General features: G+C 39.0%; 1 protein-coding gene across 8 annotated transcripts in view; it reads left to right on the top strand.

Moving 5' to 3' along the window:
* hcfc1a (host cell factor C1a) overlaps positions 1 to 20,867 on the top strand; it is a 22,682-nt gene extending 1,815 nt beyond the window's left edge. For 3 of the 8 annotated variants that reach the window (XM_079598516.1, XM_079598517.1, XM_079598518.1), the window contains exons 3-29: positions 1,625 to 1,773; positions 2,294 to 2,454; positions 2,539 to 2,747; positions 2,852 to 2,936; positions 3,034 to 3,140; positions 3,594 to 3,773; positions 3,918 to 4,256; positions 4,387 to 4,538; positions 4,636 to 4,830; positions 7,627 to 7,845; positions 7,941 to 8,045; positions 8,146 to 8,359; positions 10,746 to 10,888; positions 10,987 to 11,119; positions 11,256 to 11,452; positions 12,087 to 12,947; positions 13,053 to 13,155; positions 14,580 to 14,707; positions 15,490 to 15,822; positions 16,088 to 16,313; positions 16,402 to 16,671; positions 17,193 to 17,296; positions 17,394 to 17,531; positions 17,634 to 17,819; positions 19,061 to 19,358; positions 19,454 to 19,517; positions 19,935 to 20,867. In XM_079598516.1, coding sequence (XP_079454642.1) covers positions 1,625 to 1,773; positions 2,294 to 2,454; positions 2,539 to 2,747; positions 2,852 to 2,936; positions 3,034 to 3,140; positions 3,594 to 3,773; positions 3,918 to 4,256; positions 4,387 to 4,538; positions 4,636 to 4,830; positions 7,627 to 7,845; positions 7,941 to 8,045; positions 8,146 to 8,359; positions 10,746 to 10,888; positions 10,987 to 11,119; positions 11,256 to 11,452; positions 12,087 to 12,947; positions 13,053 to 13,155; positions 14,580 to 14,707; positions 15,490 to 15,822; positions 16,088 to 16,313; positions 16,402 to 16,671; positions 17,193 to 17,296; positions 17,394 to 17,531; positions 17,634 to 17,819; positions 19,061 to 19,358; positions 19,454 to 19,517; positions 19,935 to 19,974 — 5,339 coding nt within the window. In that variant the 3' untranslated portion in view covers positions 19,975 to 20,867. Of the gene's footprint in view, positions 1 to 1,624; positions 1,774 to 2,293; positions 2,455 to 2,538; positions 2,748 to 2,851; positions 2,937 to 3,033; positions 3,141 to 3,593; positions 3,774 to 3,917; positions 4,257 to 4,386; positions 4,539 to 4,635; positions 4,831 to 7,626; positions 7,846 to 7,940; positions 8,046 to 8,145; positions 8,360 to 10,745; positions 10,889 to 10,986; positions 11,120 to 11,255; positions 11,453 to 12,086; positions 13,156 to 14,579; positions 14,708 to 15,489; positions 15,823 to 16,087; positions 16,314 to 16,401; positions 16,672 to 17,192; positions 17,297 to 17,393; positions 17,532 to 17,633; positions 17,820 to 19,060; positions 19,375 to 19,453; positions 19,518 to 19,934 lie in introns of all 8 variants that reach the window. The other 5 variants (XM_079598513.1, XM_079598514.1, XM_079598515.1 and 2 more) reach the window with 3 other exon arrangements.

Here is a 20,867-nt window from a genome sequence, read left to right as displayed (position 1 = left end):
ATCTTTCTCCGAGCATTGTGGCTGTTAAACCCACAATGACGCTAGCAATAATGTGGAAATTATGCTGCTACAGTAGAGTAGACAATACCTTGCATTTGATGCTTTAGGATTTTCCAGAAATTATATGATATTGATACAACGTTTAAAATGCCTACTATAGTAATATATGAAATGTAGGCTATATATGAATTGCATCAATAAATTAACTTTCATTTATGGGTCATAGTGGAAGAACACTTGATTTCTAGAATGCTCTTATTTATCTTCCTAATGGAGCCAAAAACATAATTCCTCTGTGACTCTTGCATTTCTTTGAACTGCAATTCAGTAAAATTCTCTTCCTGTCATTCAATTCTGAAGGCACAGTCTCACTAAACCTGAGCAAGATTTCTTTAGACACGGAAAAGAACAAGATATGTTTCACTTAAATTCAAGCTTAAATTCAAAATATATAAAAATATTAATAAATACATTGTATGTTTTATATAATGTACTCCACTTTACTGCAATGTTACAATGTTTTTAGTTAACTGCAGCTTTAAAGTTGGCATGAAATGAAAATTCACCCTATTTATTTTTTTCAAATGCATGTTATAGATCTTAACAATTCATGTGTGCATATGTTTCATTTTTAAAATATCTTGACCTTCTTATTTAATTGAAATGTCCATCGATTTTTTTCTTTTCAATACTCTGTTTCACTCGGATGTACTTCACAATACAGAAAAATATCTGTCGCTACTTCAGTTTCATCGTGACATTTTGTTCTTTTAATTCAACTTAGAGATCACAGCGTGATGTATAGTTCTTCTATTGGTCACGTCTTCACGCAATACGAATTTGCAGGTTATCGTTCACCTAGTCTTGCATAGCCAGATCTTCAGACTGACGGCAGAAGGTCTGGACACTCGCAGCTTTTCATGACCCTAAGACCGCCCAAGAGAATGTTTGACTGACATAATGCAATGCAAGCCAATCACAATTCATTTGGTTCTGCATCATGTTTAGGGGCGTGCCAATATAATGTCAATGTCCCTTAAATAACAGAGCAGTGTGCATCAAATAAATTATTAATTCAAGAACATTGTGCAAGTTTACTACAACAATAGAGACGTGAACTTCACATATTTTAGAAAATTCAGCTAATCCTGGTTAGTTAATTCAGATTAGTTAATCCTGGTAAGCGCTCGTTGTCACAGTTGTAAATACAGCGGCTTTGCGACAGAATGCGACGCACACATCTGAAGATGCACACGTCAGCCGTGACGTCCCAGAAATAGGAACCGTTTCTAAATTAGAAACTTTGCGTGTCGCCGTCGCGTCTGGTTAGGACAAAAACTCTGATTAACATGGAAAAGATACCTTTTATCGCGTGTCGCGGCGCGTGTAGTTAGGACACGGTGTGAGGCTGAGACTACCGTTCACCAAACTTGTACTTGAACCGCCCCATTTCTCAGATTTTTTGTCCTACTCTCCATTTTGTTATTTTGATAGTTAAAAAGTGCTATGAATTTTTTTTAATTTCACTTCCAGATAAGCTGAATTGCAAGAGTTTTATTGCAAGTCGTCTACACCTTATCACTGAGACATTGACTGAACAATTAAATATTGTTTTCTTTTTCAGCAACAAACCAGTGGTTCATACCAGCTGTTCGCGGAGACATTCCTCCAGGCTGTGCGGCTTATGGTTTTGTATGTGATGGTACACGACTATTGGTGTTTGGTGGAATGGTGGAATATGGAAAGTACAGCAATGACCTTTATGAGTTACAGGTAAGGAAACACTTCTTTAAAATCACTCTGTTACGTGACTAAAGGCTGGAATACACTACATGACTTTTACCCAGGTTTGTAGTATGGAGGAGTTGACGCTAGTTGCCGAAGTCATATCTGTCTGCTGATTTTGGGCAGTCCATTGATAGATTTCACCGAAAATCGCGTAGTATATGATGGGCACAAACTCTATTTTTTCAGCTTCAGACTATGATTCCATCCAGTCGAATGATATCTAACATGTTTGATTTAATTTTTTTCTAACATTGTTTTTATTTGCTATACATCTTATAGCCATGAAGGTGCGTGCATCTGCGCAAGTTTGTGTTTGGAACGACTTGAAAGTCTGGTAGTGTGCAATCCTCATTTCTGTAGTGAATGATGCAGTTTTTCTCTGTAACTCTTTATGAAGTTTTAAAATCTGCTCAGATTTTAAAAGTCATGTTGTGTAGTCCAGCCTTTATTGACTGTTGGTGACTCTGTCAGTACAGATCTGAAATTATCTCGTTATGATTATTAGGCAAGCAGGTGGGAATGGAAAAAATTGAAACCAAAAGCCCCTAAGAATGGAGCACCACCATGTCCTCGTCTCGGCCACAGTTTTTCTCTTGTGGGCAACAAGTGCTATCTTTTTGGGGGGCTTGCCAATGACAGCGAAGACCCCAAGAACAACATTCCCAGGTATTCCTACCATATAATAATGTGGTTAGTAAATAAATGTATTTATATGGTTTTATTCATAGACTCTCTTATGTGTGTTTCCAGATATTTGAATGACCTTTATACCCTCGAACTGCGTCCGGGCTCCAACGTTGTGGGCTGGGATATACCGGTCACGTATGGAGTACTCCCTCCTCCAAGAGAGAGCCACACTGCTGTAATTTATACTGAAAAAACTACTAAGAAGTCCCGACTTGTTATATATGGAGGAATGAGTGGTTGTCGTTTGGGAGATCTTTGGACATTAGATATTGGTATGAAGATCACGGCTGTTTTTGCTGTGGTGTTTGCCACATAGTTCATTCATTCAATCAATCAATTGGGTTAAGCAATAATTAGGCCATTCTTTGCTTTTCAGATACGCTGACCTGGAACAAGCCTACAATAAGTGGCGCTGCTCCCCTCCCCCGTAGCCTCCACTCAGCCACCACTATTACAAACAAGTAAGTTTCAGTGTAATCTAGAATTGCTTCACCACATGCATTCCCTAAATGTACACCATGGCATTACTGACCTTTAATCCCTTTGTTTTATTTGTAGAATGTATGTTTTCGGTGGCTGGGTTCCCCTGGTGATGGATGATGTGAAGGTGGCCACGCATGAGAAGGAATGGAAGTGTACAAACACACTGGCCTGCCTGAACTTGGGTATGTTCTTACTATAAAGTACATGTAGTATTTAAAGTGAAAATAATTGTATTTAACTAAAGGCCTAACTGTTATTATACACATGATCATTCAGAAATCATTCTAATATGCTGATTTGCTGCTGATGAAACATTTCTTATTCATGTTGAAAACTGTGGAAACATGAACCTGTACATAAAGTTCAGAAGAACAACTTTTATTTGAAATATAAATCTTTTGTAACATAAATTTCATTGCTGTCAATGTTGATCATTTTAATTCATCCTTGCTGAATAGAAGTATGAATTTCTTTAAATAATTTGAATGGTAGTATATACTGGTACTTTAATGTTTGGTATGATGACATTCCTGTGTGTGAAATGTTTGGACTATTTTACTGAGCCCTATTTTATTGATGCATTTTTTTCATATTATGCCATATACCTTAAAATAAAAAAATGAGCTTCCTTTTAGACGCCTTGTCATGGGAGACCGTTTTGATGGACACTTTGGAGGACAACATACCACGTGCACGAGCAGGACATTGCACTGTTGCCATTAACAACAGACTTTATGTCTGGAGTGGACGTGATGGGTACCGCAAAGCATGGAACAATCAGGTGTGCTGCAAAGACCTGTGGTACCTAGAGACGGGTGAGTACAGCAGATATGCAGTAAAAAGCATTTCTGACACAGTTGAACTGCATTGTAAAAATATCCAAATGCATAAGTTACATATTGAGTATTTTTTTGCATAATTAATGTATTAAGTCATAATTTGACCTTTTTTTTTTGCAGAGCGACCTAATCCTCCTTCACGGGTACAGCTCGTCCGGGCCAACACAAATTCTTTGGAGGTTAGCTGGGGAGCGGTGTCTACAGCAGACATGTACCTGCTTCAGCTTCAGAAATATGATATCCCAACAGCCACTGCTGCCACATCACCAGCCCTCAATGCGGCTCCCTCCCTCCCTGGAAACTCGCCTAAGAGTCCAGCACCCGCTGCAGCTGCTCCGTCTGCTCAGAGTCTGCCGCATAGTGGCATCACCTTCGTGCCCCAGGCTGCTTCGCCCACTGCCTCAGTTTTACCCAACATGCCCGGAAGTCCTCTGGCTGCCTCAACGGCGCGTGGCCCAGGTACAGATTTTTTAAATTGTTAATAGTTCAGCAATATTTTCAGTTTACTTGAATGTAATAATAAATGAAAGCATTTTTTCATAGTATTTGTAATAAAACACAATTTAACGGTTTTTATTTTATATTTAAGCTATTCTGAAAGTTGCAGCCCCTCAGTCAGGCACCGGGGCATCGATTGTCACTGTGCGCCAAGCCAACCAGGCTGGCAAATCCCCAGTCACTGTGACATCACTTCCTGCAGGTGTTCGCATGGTAGTGCCACCACAGACCACTCAAGGAACGGTATGAAGCGAATAGTAAAGGAGTAATCTTTAAAACCGTTGATACCTCATAAATTGTTTTATTCAAAGGTGTACTTTTAATCTCTTTTTTTTTTCAGGTCATCGGCAGCAACCCTCAGATGAGTGGAATGGCAGCTTTGGCTGCAGCTGCTGCAGCCACACAGAAAATCCCTCCTTCCCCCGGAGCCACTGTTCTCAGTATGCCGGCTGGGGCTACAATTGTCAAAACGATGTCTATGACACCTGGATCCACCACTCACCCCACCACAGTTAAAGTGGCATCACCTGTCATGGTAATTATCTTAAGATTGTCACTGTTGCTGCGTCCCAATTCCCAAAACGTACATGCTAGTGTTGGGCGATATGCTCCATTTTCATATCGTCCTATCGTCAGCCTGTGAGATCGGCGATACACGATATTATCGTGAGGGGGCGGGGCTTACTTATTTGATTATTAACTTGCTTTTTTACTTATTAATTTGCTTGTTTTATTACTTCGTTTTATATATGATAATCTTTTACTATTTTGCTGGTAAAGGTGGAGTGTGTATTAATAGGCTAAATCAGGTTATTTCCCGGTATAGTGAGAGAAAAAAAAAAGATCAAATTTTTTAAAAGAAAAATTTTTTGTATCTGACTCAGAGTATTTCAAAATGTCAGCGGGAAATTTACGGACACACATCCTCTCATGCTCGTTACAGATGCATTATTCTGACTGTAGGCTATTTCTGCATGAGATTAGAACCCAGTTTTAATAATTTCTTGGATCAGGAAAGATCGGAGTTTGGGATTATGTCCTCCTACCAGTGCTCTCTCTGTCTGGATGCACTTCACATGCGCTCTTCAATAAGCGCAACGAACGCGGGTTAATGTGTTTTAAATGCCGGGAGAAATCAGAGTTAAGGGCAAACAGAGTCGATCGGTTTATACTAAAACTTCTGACTTGACTCCGATGAAGGAAAACAGTTAATGCGTTTATATGACCACATGGATTGTCAGTTTATTCAGCATAATCAGGTTAAGTATGTGCTTGTAAACGCGCTCATTCGCTGGCATCTGTCAACGCCACATTCTCCTCTCAGAGACGACGATGGATATAACGGTATAGCAACTATCTTAATTTACTGCCTTAATATTTCTCTTGTGGACCTACATTAATGACAGTGAAAAAATTAGAAGAATATTTATTGTTAAACAAGTGTTTAAAGAGTCGTGCTGTGTTCGTGATCTAAAGACATGTTATTAGGCCGCCGGCTATTTTAGTGATATTATTATTATTATTAATATTTTGTAATTGTATTGTTTTTAGTGTTGTTAATGTCATTAAATGTTTTGTTAACTAACAAATGTGTAACCAATGTGCTATGGAAACAATAGGCCTACTGACGAACAACAATGCCGTTTTCATCTTGGATCTGTATAAGAATGATGCGTCCGTTAAAACAAGCACTTGTGACAATTTGTGAATGGATCACCTTGCAATTCAATTTTAATGTGGATGTAGTTTTTTGTGTGTCTGTTTAAAAAAATTATAATCTTGGAGTCATCAAACGTGCGTGATGGTGATGTCGCAAGTGTTTGGCTATGAGGTGATGTCGTTAAATTTAGGCAAGGCAAATTAATTGTAGTTCCTAATATAGTCCCTTATTATAATAATAATAATACAAATAATTTAATACATTAATAAGAAAACGAGCCCATTATCGTATTGATATCGTCAAAGGCATCTGCCATCGGCAATATCACTGACTATCGTCGATACACGATACTATCGTCTATCGGCACAACCCTAGTACATGCTTTTGAGTGTGTAGCAGAAGAGTTGGCAAGCTTTGGGACATACTACTTCATCATAATTGCATCTTTAACGGATCACAAAATTTCACAATGTTGTTGCAGATGAAAGATAATGTGGATAACATTGAATAAATATATTTTTGTCAGGTTAGATTACTGATTATTAATCACTCAAACCTCTATCTTAACCGTCGGACTCGCACACCCACCATGTTTGTAGTTGTTTAAACATTTTATCCGCATTTGTAGTTCTAATCGAATACTTGTCCAACATGCAATGAGTTGTGGCCAATGTTAGCTGTTAAGAGTGTGCATGGATCTGCACTTTGGATTCTCACCTGAAAAAGTAGACCATCTGGGTATCTATGGAATACTCATTTCAACAGTAGAAGACAGTCAGTTCCCTTTATAGATATATTCATATAAACCCCACCCCCAATTCAATATTGATTCGAATTTCGGGCATCGCGAAAAGTGAGCTTGCTGTGCCTGGTACAGTATTCTGCATCTGTCTTCAGCGTGTTCCATCTCTTGCCTGTGTATTAATATCCTGTTTACAGACTTCATAATATTTCCACACAAAAGAAAAATTTTGGGTAATGATTGCAATGCAGTATGTGCCCAAGTATGGAAAGACATGCAGGTTAGGTGGATTGGACATGCCAAATTGGCCGTGTGAGTCCCAAGCATGTAATAGGGAGGGTTCGGGAAAGACCTGGCAACCTACCCCGGAGAAAACATTGGCAAGAAAAATCATGGACTGTCTGGATGGCCATAGAATCATCAAGAGTCGGATACGACTGTAATAGTTAATGAGAGAGATAATGGTTTTCCCAAAAATATTAAGCAGCACAACTGTTTTCAACATTGGTAATAATAAATGTTTCTTGAGCACCAAATCAGCATATTAGAATGATTTCTGAGGTATCATGTGACACTGAAGACTAAAGTAATTACATTTTGCCATCACAGGAATAAATTAATTAAAATAGTTATTTTGCTATTTTACTGTATTCTTGATCCAATAAATGCAGCCTTGGTGAACAAAAGAGACTTGCAGAACCCACATTTTTTGAAAGGTAGCATACCTTCAAATTATGTAATGTTTGAGTTAAAAAACAAAATACTCAACTGCAAAGCTTTGATTGGATGAGCTGAATTCAAAACTTGCATTAGCTAGTATGTGACCACACATCAGTTCAATTCTATATTTATGTGGCAATTTGTCACGTTGTTCATCTGCCGTCATATCGGCCAGCCCTAGTCTCATGACACAATTTTTTTTGTCGTAGGTAAGCAACCCTGCCACTCGCATGCTGAAGACCGCCGCAGCACAGGTGGGCACTCCGACAGTTTCCAGTCCAAATACAGGTGCTCGACCCATCATCACAGTGCACAAGTCCGGCACAGTTACCGTAGCACAGCAGGCTCAGGTTGTGACCACTATGGTGGGCGGAGTCACCAAGACCATCACTCTTGTCAAGAGTCCTCTTTCCATGGGAGGAAACCTGGTACAGTACATTTTAAATTCTGGCATGGGATAAACCTGAATGGTAAAACCATGAATGGACATTATTTATTATCTAATTATTTTTCTTTGTTTTAGATCTCTAACTTGGGCAAGATGGTGTCAATGGTACAGACCAAACCGGTCCAGACAGGTGCTTTGACTGGACAGGCCGCCTCCAACAATCTGGCTCAGATTTTACAAGTATGTTAAACATAAGTATAACTAGTTATAGTTTTCTCAGACACTCACATTATTTATAATTTGAAATAATATACATTTTTATGTCATTCTCATTCCATAGTCAAAGGGTACCCTTCCACCCGGCACCATTCTGAAGCTGGTAACATCTGCGGATGGAAAACCAACTACCATAATTACCACCAGTCAAGCCGGTGGCACAGGAAACAAGCCCACTATCTTGGGCATCAGTGGCATGTCCCCCTCTACCAACAAACCGGGCACTACCACTATCATTAAAACTATCCCAATGTCTGCTCTACAGCAGGGAGCTGCAGGTAAACCATTTTCTCAAGAAGTGTAATTTTTAGGGTTGGGTACCGAAACCCGGTCCCAATATGGAACTGGTACCGAAGTGACCGGACCGTATCAAAATGCAGATTTCTGTGCCTCATTTCATTGCCACTTAAATACTTCAGCTATCGGTTGAAATATTTGCCCTCTGGTTCTCCGAAACGGTCGTAAGAAACATCATCACTGCATGTGATTGCTAATTAACCCTTTGACGATCGTTCACGCCGGTGCGATTAGAACGTTTAGATCGTGTGATCATCAACTTCTAAATTTAAATCTGCACTCGCAGGTTGGCAGGTGCTGAGCCAGAGATGGACGCGCTCAGCGCTGTCATATATCACAACTTTTTACTGTTTTCAACCACATAAGAATTATTTTAGGTTTCAGACATTTAAATACACAAGTACTAGCAAAAAAATACAATTATAGTTTGTAAAATACACACTGTTGTCTATAGAAGCGGCAATAATCCTTTCAATTATAAATTGTTGACGTGTTTAGATACACATTGTGTAGGTAACTATAAAATTGACTCTCTTCTTCTCACACTTCACTTACTTTCATGTATTTCGGGAGAAATGGATGAATTGACGTGTTGTAAATCTGACCGATACAATTCTCTGAACTGCGGTGTGTACTAGGGCTGTAACGATTTACGATATTAAACCGAAATCGCGACACTCAGATCCACGAACCTGTGTCACGGTGTGAGAAGGCAGATCGCGATCGACACACCCCTTCCCAGACTTATCTTTCTCGTCCAGAATAGATCCTAGGGCTGTGACGGGGTCTTTTACATATTAGGTATGGGAATTTCAAGCAAAAATAATATTCGAAGATCGCTGGGTATCATTTGATTATTATTCAAAAATCGCACCTCTCCCCCACACACACACACACACACCAGAGCAAGTGAGCAAAGCGCGCGGTGTGTGTGGGGCACCGGCGCGCGCGTGAACTGGAGCTCACCTCATAAACGAATCGAAACTTATATAGAAAGCTTGAAATACTTTTGCTTGATTTAACGTTAATTCAAAACATAAAGAAATGGCTGCTTAGGCTAATTCGTAGGAATTGTGCATTTCTCTATGCGCGTTCACTTTGTGGCAAGCGTTATTCCTGCGCTTGAGATGCGGGTCATGCGGAATAGGCAATATATTATTTGTGGTTTACAGCACAGACAGTAAGCCTTGGTTACCTCAGAAGAATTTTTAACATGCTCGAATCATCTCCACAATGGAGTATAGTTCTGTTTGTTTTTCAAAAGTATTTTGTTACAAGAAAACAGAGTTATAGCTTTAGCTATTTATTTATTTATTTATTTGGCTTTTAAAATCCTCCCTCCTCGAAAGAATCGCGGTTTGTATCGAATCGTGGGTCAGAAATCGGGATACGAACCGAATCGTGGGTTTGCTGTATCGTTACAGCCCTAGTGTGTACTAACATGGCGCCCATTGTGCGTTATAGATCAACTAACATTGCAGCGTTCTTCCACGAGGGGTTTTGCGTCACGGCATTTAAGGTGCGTTCTAAAATAACACTCCCCTTGTGCAGGACATGCAATAAGTCAGGAGAGGTGTCGTATTTTGCCAGAGAAGGCAAAAATGTGGTCATATTTCTGCAAAAGTATTGCTGAACTTAGCTAGTTTGTAACATACCAAGAGTACAGACTACTTTGCTTTTATTAGTACTGTAACTGTTTTTTAGTGTTAAATTATTGCAATTGGATTAAGTGGCTTAGGTTTTATTGTGAAGTGGTGTTTTCTATTTAGGCTACTTATATTAATGTATTTAAGTATACTTAAAATTTGTAATATATTGTTCAATTTTAAGATTTTGATTTGATTTTTTTCAATAAAAAAAGCCGTTCTTTAATGTCATTCACCATAGTTTTGAGGCTTTTTTTAAAGTATTGATTTGGCACCGGTATCAAAAAAACCCCCAAAAAACCCCAACCCTAGTCATTTTTGTTTTGTTGTCCAGAATAGAGAGATATTAATGATTAGGAGAGGTAGTAATATAACATTTGTCAGTAATATTATTATTATTATTGTTGTTGGTAACTACAGCTATAATAATTACTACTAGTAGTAATAATACTAAATACATTCGTTTTATTTATATTTAAGTGTCATTAAATTATGAATATTACTTTTAACAACAATAATAATATTAATAACAATTAGTTGCAATTATAATACATTTATATTTATTTGTTAAATTCATATGTATCATTAAATTGATATAATAATAAAAGCAATTATTATTATTAATGTTCACTCACTACTACTAATAATAGTTAGTAGTAGTAATAGCTTTTATATAGTTTTTATTTACTTGCACTTAATGAGTGCCTGTTTTCTGTTGTAGGCGTGACTAGTAGTACCGGGATGAAGAGCCCCATTACCATCTACACCACAAAGGTGATGACATCTGGAACAGGAACTCCTGGCAAATTCATTACAGCAATGCCTAAGATTGGTACAGCAGCTGGCCAGCAAGGCCTAACACAGGTATTGGGGTCAGAATATCTGGTGCAAAAATGGTGGAAAGCTGATGTGCTTGTAGCACTTGAAGGTCTGTTTTCTTACCTGGGTTTTTCTCTCCTAAGGTTGTTCTGAAGGGAGCCCCTGGTCAGCCTGGAACCATTCTTCGCACCATGCCGATGGGAGGAGTGCGTCTCATGTCTCCAGTATCTGGGGTCAAGCCAACTGTAACCACGCTGGTTGTCAAGGGAACAACTGGTAAGGATGTGACCTTGATAGTCAAAACTTAATGTTCCTGAAAGACTTCATGCTTCTCTGCCAAGTGTAATTCAGCAACTGCTATTGATGAATGATTAAAGTATTTCCCTCTCGCCGTTTCTCTCCTCTTTCCAAGGTGTAACAACTCTTGGCACAGTCACAGGAACCGTTTCTACCAGCTTAGCCAGAGGAAGCCTAGCCAGTGCCAATGCCACCCTGGCAACCCCCATCACCACTCTGGGCACGATTGCCACCCTCTCCAACCAGGTCATCAATGCCACTGCTGTGTCAGCTGCTCAGACCAACCTGACCACTGTCACCTCCAACATGCAGGTACTTGGAACCAGATTATCTTTTCTGATTAGATTTTTATTTGTATATAATTATTCTTTCATTACTGCAGCCATTTTGTGTCTTTAAAAAAAATGTATAGCTATTATGTAAGTATATTATATAGTTTTACCCCCCGAATTGATATGGCTGCAGTTTATTTTTATTTATTTTATTCCTGTGATGCAAAGCTGAATTTTCAGCATCATTACTCCTGTCTTCAGTGTCACATGATCCTTAAGAAGTCATTTGGTCCTCAAGGAACATTATTATCATCAATATTTAAAATGGTTCTGTTTTTCAGGATTCTTTGAACAAAGTTAAAAAGATAATTTATTTTATGTAAAAATCTACATTTTGTAAAACTATAAATGACAATTTAGTGTGTCCTTGCTAAATATAAATATTATTTCTTAAAAAAATTGACCCCAACCAAACAGTAGTCAATTAATTTATATACATTAATTTATATAATGTATAATAACTAATTATAACTATGTTAATTATATAAAATACTATTTAAGGATACAAAAAAAATCTGTATTTAAAATGAACAGTTTTACACAATATTTACATTAAATTCACTGAAAAAACATCTATCTGTATTTACTATCTAATTGTCATCCTTTTTTAATAGCCCACCCAGGTGACTCTCATAACTACACCCACTGGTGTGGAGGCTCAGCCTGGCCAAGATCTGCCTGTTTCCATTCTGGCGTCTCCCACGTCTGAGCAGCCCACCTCTACTGAGTCTGGTGCAGGCGAAGCTTCTGGCACTGTTACTCTAGTGTGCTCCAACCCACCCTGCGAAACGCACGAAACGGGTACAACAAACACTGCCACCACAGCATCTGCCAACATGGGTGGTGTTCAGAGGGTCTGCTCAAACCCACCATGCGAGACCCACGAAACAGGCACCACCAACACAGCAACCACAGCATCTTCAAGTATGGGCACTGCTCCTACTAGCATGGTGCAGAGAGTTTGCTCAAACCCACCCTGTGAGACCCACGAGACGGGCACCACCAACACAGCAACCACAGCATCATCAAACATGGGAGGAAACCAAACGGGAGCGGTTCAGAGAGTTTGCTCAAATCCACCTTGTGAGACCCACGAGACGGGCACCACCAACACAGCAACCACAGCTTCATCAAACATGGGAGGAAACCAAACAGGAGCGGTCCAGAGAGTTTGCTCAAATCCACCCTGTGAGACCCACGAGACGGGCACCACCAACACGGCCACCACGGCTTCATCTAACATGGGCGGAAACCAAACAGGAGCGGTCCAGAGAGTTTGCTCAAACCCACCTTGTGAGACCCACGAGACGGGCACCACCAACACGGCCACCACGGCTTCATCTAACATGGGCGGAAACCAAACGGGAGAGGTCCAGAGAGTTTGCTCAAACCCACCTTGTGAGACCCACGAGACGGGCACCACCAACACGGCCACCACGGCTTCATCTAACATGGGCGGAAACCAAACGGGAGAGGTCCAGAGAGTTTGCTCAAACCCACCTTGTGAGACCCACGAGACGGGCACCACCAACACGGCCACCACGGCTTCATCTAACATGGGCGGAAACCAAACGGGAGAGGTGCAGAGAGTTTGCTCAAATCCACCTTGTGAGACTCACGAGACGGGCACCACCAACACTGCCACCACTGCCACCTGCAGTATGGAGACAGATGAGGGAACAGGTACTTCAGATTTCAGAAAGATTCTTCTTCAGCTTTCACACAAACATTATTTACACTACTACCAATCGAAATTTTTGGTTGGGTTTATAAGGCAGTAAAACATTAATTTTGTGAAATATACAAAATACTAAATAGCTTGTTTCTATATAACTGATTCCTGTGATGGCAAAGCTGAATTGTCAGCATCATTACAGTCTTTAGTGTCTCAATGATCCTTTAGAAATCATTCTGAAATAGTGTCTCGTGATCCTTTAGAAATCATTCTGACATAATCTGAGCCCATCACAAAGCACTGTTTACTTGTGCTGTAAGAGATTTAACTTACCGGTTGTAACTAGATACTTTATTGTAGGAAATCTCACCAAATTTGTTCACCGCAAATGACTTTGCTCTTTCAAAACCAAATACATTTTCTCACCATTCTTTCAGACTAGTGGTCTGAAAAGCACTAAAACAGGGTGTCCGCGGGGTTTTAAAAAGTATTAAAAAGTGATAAATCAAAATTGTCAAATTTAAGGCCATTAAAAGTGTTAAATGTGGTCTCAGAGGTATTATTTTTTCCAAATTAGGTATTATTTTTTCAGACTATCAGGTGTCCTATTATTCTGATTGAAATTCCATCTGCGTTCGCGTTAGTTCGTTTAAATATGTGCTTTAGCATATCTGGGCACATAATCAAAGATCTTTCGTCTCCGTCTCAACTTATGTTTGATGCTGACGTCATATTCAGTGGTCGTTCATAGAAGATGCCAGTTTGTGAATTGGCAACAGTTCATAGAAGATGCCAGTTTGTAATGCATCAACAACAGTTCATAGAAGATGCCAGTTTGTAATGCATCAACAACAGTTCATAGAAGATGCCAGTTTGTAATGCATCAACTTGCAGTGAATGCCAGCCAGTGTGCTGGAACTATCCATTCTCTCCATTGCACATTTTATGTAGTTTTTTTATTTTTATTTACTAAGTGAAATAAATATGTGCAATATGTTGTCAACATCAGTCTCTAAATCTATGCCTGTTTGTATGTTATATATGTCAAAATCTGTGTAAATAATAGAAAGGTTGCTGATTAACACTTGCAATTCAGTGTCGTGATGGTTTTAAAAAAAATTCTGAAGGTAGTAAAAAAGGTATTAAAAAGTATTAAATTTAACTTAAGGATTGCTGTATATACCCTGTAAAAATCCTCTGTAGCTGGTTGCTGTTAGTTTCCTGAAAAATACATGCGAAAGCTAATATATTTTTGGTTTTGTGGGGTGTGAATTTTAGCAATACATATGAAACAGGAAAATTGAACTGGTTAAATAAAATTTGCCATTGGAAAATTTAACTAGTTCCCTTTTTCTTGTTTATTACTACCATTTGTACTTTTGTACTTATGTCTTTGAAAGGTTTATGGTAATGATTTATTTTGTGCATTTAGCCCAGCAGAGTGGTGAAGCATCAGAATCTGCCACCACCACAGAGGGCCTGCCGTCCACTGTTGCGCCCCAGAGCAGAGCCATTACCACAGTCACACAGGCCACGCCTCTACCCGGACCAGCTGTTCCAGTGAGTGGCGATACAAACTTGTTCGATGCTACACTATTAATTCAATACAATCGACATACGTTAAGTCAAAATGCCACCCATTTTTGTGGGTCCTCAAATACCTATCAAATTTAAGGTGATATAAAGTCTTAAATATCTTAAATGGTCAAATAAGTCATTTTAAGAGTTCTTAAATTTGGGAACTAAAAAACAGAAATCATGATATGCCTTCAAAAGATGATTGAATTAAATACATTTTCTACATGTTCAAAGTCAAAACGTGGCGCTGTTGCACGTTCTACAGACTTGAATACCGCATATGTATGCCAAGCGATTACTTATGATCTACTGTTGCTGAATTGTGATAGTTTACTTTATGGTTTTTATATTGTAATACGTTGTAGATGGTTGTAAGATACTTTATATCAAATTTGATCTCCGTCATCTTTTTAAATGAGCAGCTGGAAGAAGTCAAGCATGGACATTTCAAAAGTGTCCCAGTGTATTTTGGTAGTAGGGTGTGAAGTGTAGTAATGCATATGAAACAAATTTAATTTTAAGTAAAATTTTCTTAAAATTCTTAAATTTAATTTAAAAAAAAACTCTCCAGATACCCTAGCTTTACTTAACTCATTCAATATCATATTTGCATCCAGATTACAGAAATTGTAGGCTGGACTTTTGGGAACTGATGCATACAATTGAAGTAGGCCTAAATGTTAGATTGAAGGTAGGAGGGCAGGGTTGAGAAAAAAGGGATTCCTAACATCACCAATTTTTCTTTCTCTGTCCTTCTCCTGCAGTCTATTTCTTCCATCACGGATTCATCCTCAGAGGCAGGAGTTGAGCCGGTTGTTATGGAGAGCTCGGAGGCAGAGTCCTTGCAGACAGAAGGCCAGGCTGAAGCGGAGGCAGTTGCCATGCAGGCAGAGTTCCAGGCAGAAGCGGGGGCAGTAGCTTTGCCCAGTGACTTCCAGGCGGAGGCAGCGGCCTTGCCAAGTGACTTCCAGGGAGAAGCCATGGCGGTAGCCATGCAGGCAGAGAGCCAGGCAGAGGCAGGGGCAATGCCCATGGAGCATGACGCTTCTAGCATGGCAGAGGGAGAAACCGCTCAGGAGCAGCTACCAACAGCAGAGGTATAGTCTTTTACATTCTGGCTGTACAATTTCCAGTTATTATTGGAAATTAAGACTAATGGATACTGCTTTTAATAATTCATTTTAAGGACAAATGATTGAATATCTAAAGAAAGATACATTTTAATATATAAAAGTATATGTATATATAATTTTATATATTTTTTTCTTTTTCTTTTATTCAGCATGGACACATTAAAAGTGACAGTAAAGATATTTATAATGTTACAAAAATATTTCAATAAATGCTGTTCTTTTCTTGTAGATGGAGGGTGTAGAGGCGGCATCAGCATCACAGGCCGAGGCACTGGCTTTGCCACCAGAGCTGATGTCGGATGTACAACCCACAACGCTGATGGTGACTGGTCTGACACCAGAGGAGCTGGCTGTTACGGCAGCCGCCGAAGCAGCGGCCCAGGCTGCAGCGACAGAGGAGGCACAGGCCCTTGCAATCCAGGCTGTACTACAAGCAGCACAGCAGGCTGTCATGAGTGAGTCGCCATCTTTTATCCACAAAACCCCAACCTTAAAATCAGTCTAAAACTCACAGTAAGCATCTTCTTCCTCATTCCCCCTCAGGCTCAGGTGACGGAGATGGCGGAGAAGACCACCAGACCCACACCATACCCATCGTTCTGACCCAGCAGGAACTGGCAACTTTGGTTCATCAGCAACAGCAGCTTCAGGCAGCCCAGCAACTAGCCGCTGCCCAGGCCGCACTGCCCACAGAGGGCCTGGCTCCAGCTGACAGCCTAAATGATCCCTCCTCAGAAAGCAATGGACACAACGAGATGGCCGCCGCTGCCACAAGTGCAGTAGTCGGACTGCTGCCTCGCACCACAGCAGAGAGTATGTGTGATGTTTCAATTTACTCTTCAATAGTATTGACTATGTTAGTTGTTTTTTTACAATTATAGTTAATATCCTGTAAATTAAAAAGGTAACACTTAACACATTAACTAACGGGACCTTATTGTAAACTAACATTAACTACCAATGAACAATACTTTTGTTACAGTATATATTAGTCTTTGTTTACGTTAGTTAATAAATACTGTTTGTGCTTTGTTTATATGTGGTTCATTAAATATTAACAGATGCATCTTTTTTTAGAATATTAGTAAATTATGAAATTTGCATTAAGATCAATAAGTGGTTTAGAAGTATTTCATTGTTGGTTTATGTTAACTAATGCAGTTAAATTATGTTTAAGAAATGGAAGCCTTTGTGAAGCCTTTTCCATGACTACATTTTAAAATCTGAATGTAATGTTTATATCTGTAGGCTTGGTTTTATTTCAATTAAATGTCAGGATGGTACATCGTATTTTTCCACATGTTCCATTTTAATTCTGTTTATTCCCTTTGTAGCCTTGGCTCCATCCAGCACATTAGCACCTGTTGTAGTTGCCAGTCCAGCTAAGATGCAGGCAGCTGCAGCTCTCACTGAAGTGGCCAATGGCATTCAGGCTGGGGTAAGTTTAACAATCGGGTAAAGGGTCACGATAATATGCATTGAAATGTGGAAGAATAGTTTTTAAAAAATCCTTTTTGTGTTGTTTCTCCCCACAGAGACAAAATCCTCCCACTGTTACAGTCAAACCTCAAGTGAAGAAAGAAAACCAGTGGTTTGATGTTGGCATTGTCAAAGTGACCAATATGGTTGTAACACATTTCTACATGCCTGCAGATGACTCCACTTATGTTGAGGTAAGCCATAATGAGATTGTACTTCATACAATATTGTTAGACGCCGTTACATTGCTTATTTCAAAATGTAATTATACTGACAGAACTTGTTTTATGTTGCAGGATGATTCAGGCACAATCCCTGACTACAGCCAGATGAAGAAGGTGGAGCTTCAGCCCGGGACCGCCTACAAGTTCCGTGTGGCGGGTATAAACACATGTGGCCGTGGAGCCTTTTCTGAAATATCTGCTTTCAAGACTTGTTTACCAGGGTTCCCGGGGGCACCGTGTGCCATAAAGATCAGCAAGGTACACCTCAAATCTTAATTTAAGTTTTCAAAGATTTGTTTTGACTAATTTTTGATTGATTTTCTAATAAGGAAAAGTTTAAATGAATAGAATGCTTGTCATGATTACATGATTCACACTTCATTTTGAATTTTAAATTTAGAATTATCGATACACCAAACTATGATTTTAAAGGGATAGTTCACCTCAAAATCAAAATTGTCATCACCCTCAAGTTGTTCCAAATCTGTTCCAAAGTTTTTCTTCTGCTGAACACAAAAGATATTTGGATGAATGTCGGTAACCAAACAGATGAGCCCCATTGACGTCCGTAGTATTTTTTCTTCTTCTCCATACTATGGAAGTCTGTGGGGTCATCAGGTTTGGAACAACTTGACAAGAATTAAAACTTTTGGGTGAACTAGGCTATCCCTTTAATTCAGTAACTTTTAATATTTTAATGTAGTATTTATTAGGATTTTTCCTAATGTATATATTTTTAATCAATTACTGACCAGCACAAACAGTTTACACTACCATTCAACCCGTTAGGGTTGGTAAGATTGTTTTAAAGAAGTGTCTTTTAGACTGCATTTATTTGATTAAAAATACAACAAAAACATTAAAGCTACACTGTGTAATTTAAGTTTATTCTTAGCAAAAAACACTGTTCTTTCAAAATTATATGTGCTCATTAATGTATAATTACTTCTACCAACTAATCAAGTATTCTCGTAAGCGTAGAATCTACCATTTATAATACATACGGGTGAGCTGCTCGAATGGCGGAAGCCATGTTGCGCCTCCATCTTGAAAATACATTAGCCAAAGAGGGACATACCTGGAAATTCAAGCTTCGCCTTTTGCGTTTTTACACTCAGTGGCACCGTGACAAATGCGAGGGGGAGATTACTCACGACTGCCGGCATATTTGAAATAATACGGCCACCGTAGGAGTTTAAACGCCCTCGGAATGGGAGGGGCTAAAGTAATATTCAGTTGGTAGTCATATACAATTTCACTGCTAGATGGGAGTAATTCCTACACAGTGTAGCTTTAATATAATAACAAGTGCTTTCAAATCGATTAATCAGATCTAACATAAGATTTTATGTGTATTATATATATATGTCTTTGTGTGTTTCTGCATATATGTACATATATATGCATGCATGCACATATATTATGTAATCAAAAACTTATGTTGGATGCAATTGACATCCATATAAATGTGTACTCATTTCACTTGTTTCTCTCCTCAGAGTCCAGACGGTGCCCACCTTACATGGGAGCCTCCATCGATGACATCAGGGAAGATCACAGAATACTCAGTGTATTTGGCCATCCAGAGCAGCCAGACCACCGAGGCGAAACCCTCGGCCCCAGCCCAGCTTGCCTTCATGCGTGTGTACTGTGGGCCAAACCCCTCCTGCCTAGTTCAGTCCTCCAGCCTGTCCAACGCCCACATAGACTATACCACCAAACCCGCTATCATCTTCCGCATCGCCGCTCGCAACGAGAAAGGTTACGGACCGGCTACACAAGTGCGATGGCTGCAAGGTACAGGTTTTCTTTGGTGAGAAAAGATTTTTGTTTCAGCCAGTGACAAGGTGGATTTTACAATTGCTTATTTTTCTTTGCGTTTCGCCTTGTAGAGTCTAACAAAGATGGCCTTTCTGCAAAGCCTGCCCCAAAAAGAGCAGTTTCTTCACCAGATACGTAAGTGTCCATATCTCCAGTATCATAAAAGTGCATTTGATGAAACATAAGTTAAACAGTATTATTGTGAAGTATTATTACAATATTTTAAAATGTAACATTCCTGTGGTAAAGCTAAATTTCCAGCAGCCATTTCTCCAGTCTTCAGTGTCACATTATCCTTTAGAAATCATTCTAATATTCTGATTTGGTGATCATGAAACATTTCTTATCAATGTTATGTTATGATTGAAACTGTAGTAATTTTTAAGAATTCATTGATAAATATGAAGTTCAAAGGAACAGCATTTATTAAATGAGAATTTTTCTGTCACTTTTTACGCATACCTGCTAAATAAAATTAAGTTCTTTTAAAAAGTCATATTTGACAGGTTTGAGTACGAATGAGTATTAAAATATATGTACGTTTAATTGCAGGAAAGGGATTGGTCAGAAAAAAGCAAGAATGGACCAATAAGCCCCTCTCTCCATTTGTCCTTCAAGACCAGGAAGACTTCCACTACTCAAAGCGCTCCACCATCTGGATTCAACACATCTTCAACTGCAACCATCTATTAAAACAGCAAAAAATCAACAAGGAAGTAATTTCTAGGGAATGCTCTTTTTTTTCTTGTTAATAGTATGAATGGAGAAAAGCACATTGCATATTTTTGAGTATTTTTCAACATAGTTGGAGTGGGAGGGGAAAAAAAACTAATTTGCATTTTCCATTGTAGTCTTCCTTTCTCCCCTATTTCTTTCAAAACATGTATCTTGCTTCAGTGAATTCAAACACCAGTTTTAAGATATTTGTAATGTTCGTTCTGTCAGTTGGGCTCAAATGAAGTTACTCTTTTCTGTGATGGACTTCAGGGTGAAGTTTTAGTTCACGTTAAATATGTGGACATGGCGGGAGGATTTCTGAATGGAGATGAGTCATTTTCATGTGAGGGGAACAGAAATGGGGAAAACAAACCAAGCACTTGTCCTCAGACAAGAGGGGATTTTCTTTCACTCAAATGGCTAAGTGAAATAAGATCTGCATACGGATTCGTTCTGGACTCAAGCCTTCTGGTGAAGTGTGCACTTTTGCATTGAGCGGAAATAGAGGCAGAACTGCAGATAAAGAAATGGCCATGGAAGTACATTACCGGCAGGACAGAGACTTTGCTAAAACTGAGATTTGCCATACAAAAAAAAAAAAAAATGGAAAAAAAAGAGAAAAAAACGCAAAACTTCCCAAAAAATTAGTGAGCGACGATGGAGAAGATCTTTTGTGTAGTTTATTTTTGTATTTTTAAAGCTTTTCTCCTGTGTGTATGTGTATGTCTGTGTGCTTTTTTTTTTTTTTTTTTTTTTTTTTTTTTTTAA

This window comes from Phoxinus phoxinus, assembly GCF_949152265.1.
Source record: "Phoxinus phoxinus genome assembly, chromosome: 22".
Lineage (NCBI taxonomy): Eukaryota > Metazoa > Chordata > Actinopteri > Cypriniformes > Leuciscidae > Phoxinus > Phoxinus phoxinus.
This window is presented reverse-complemented; position numbering and strand designations above follow the sequence as displayed.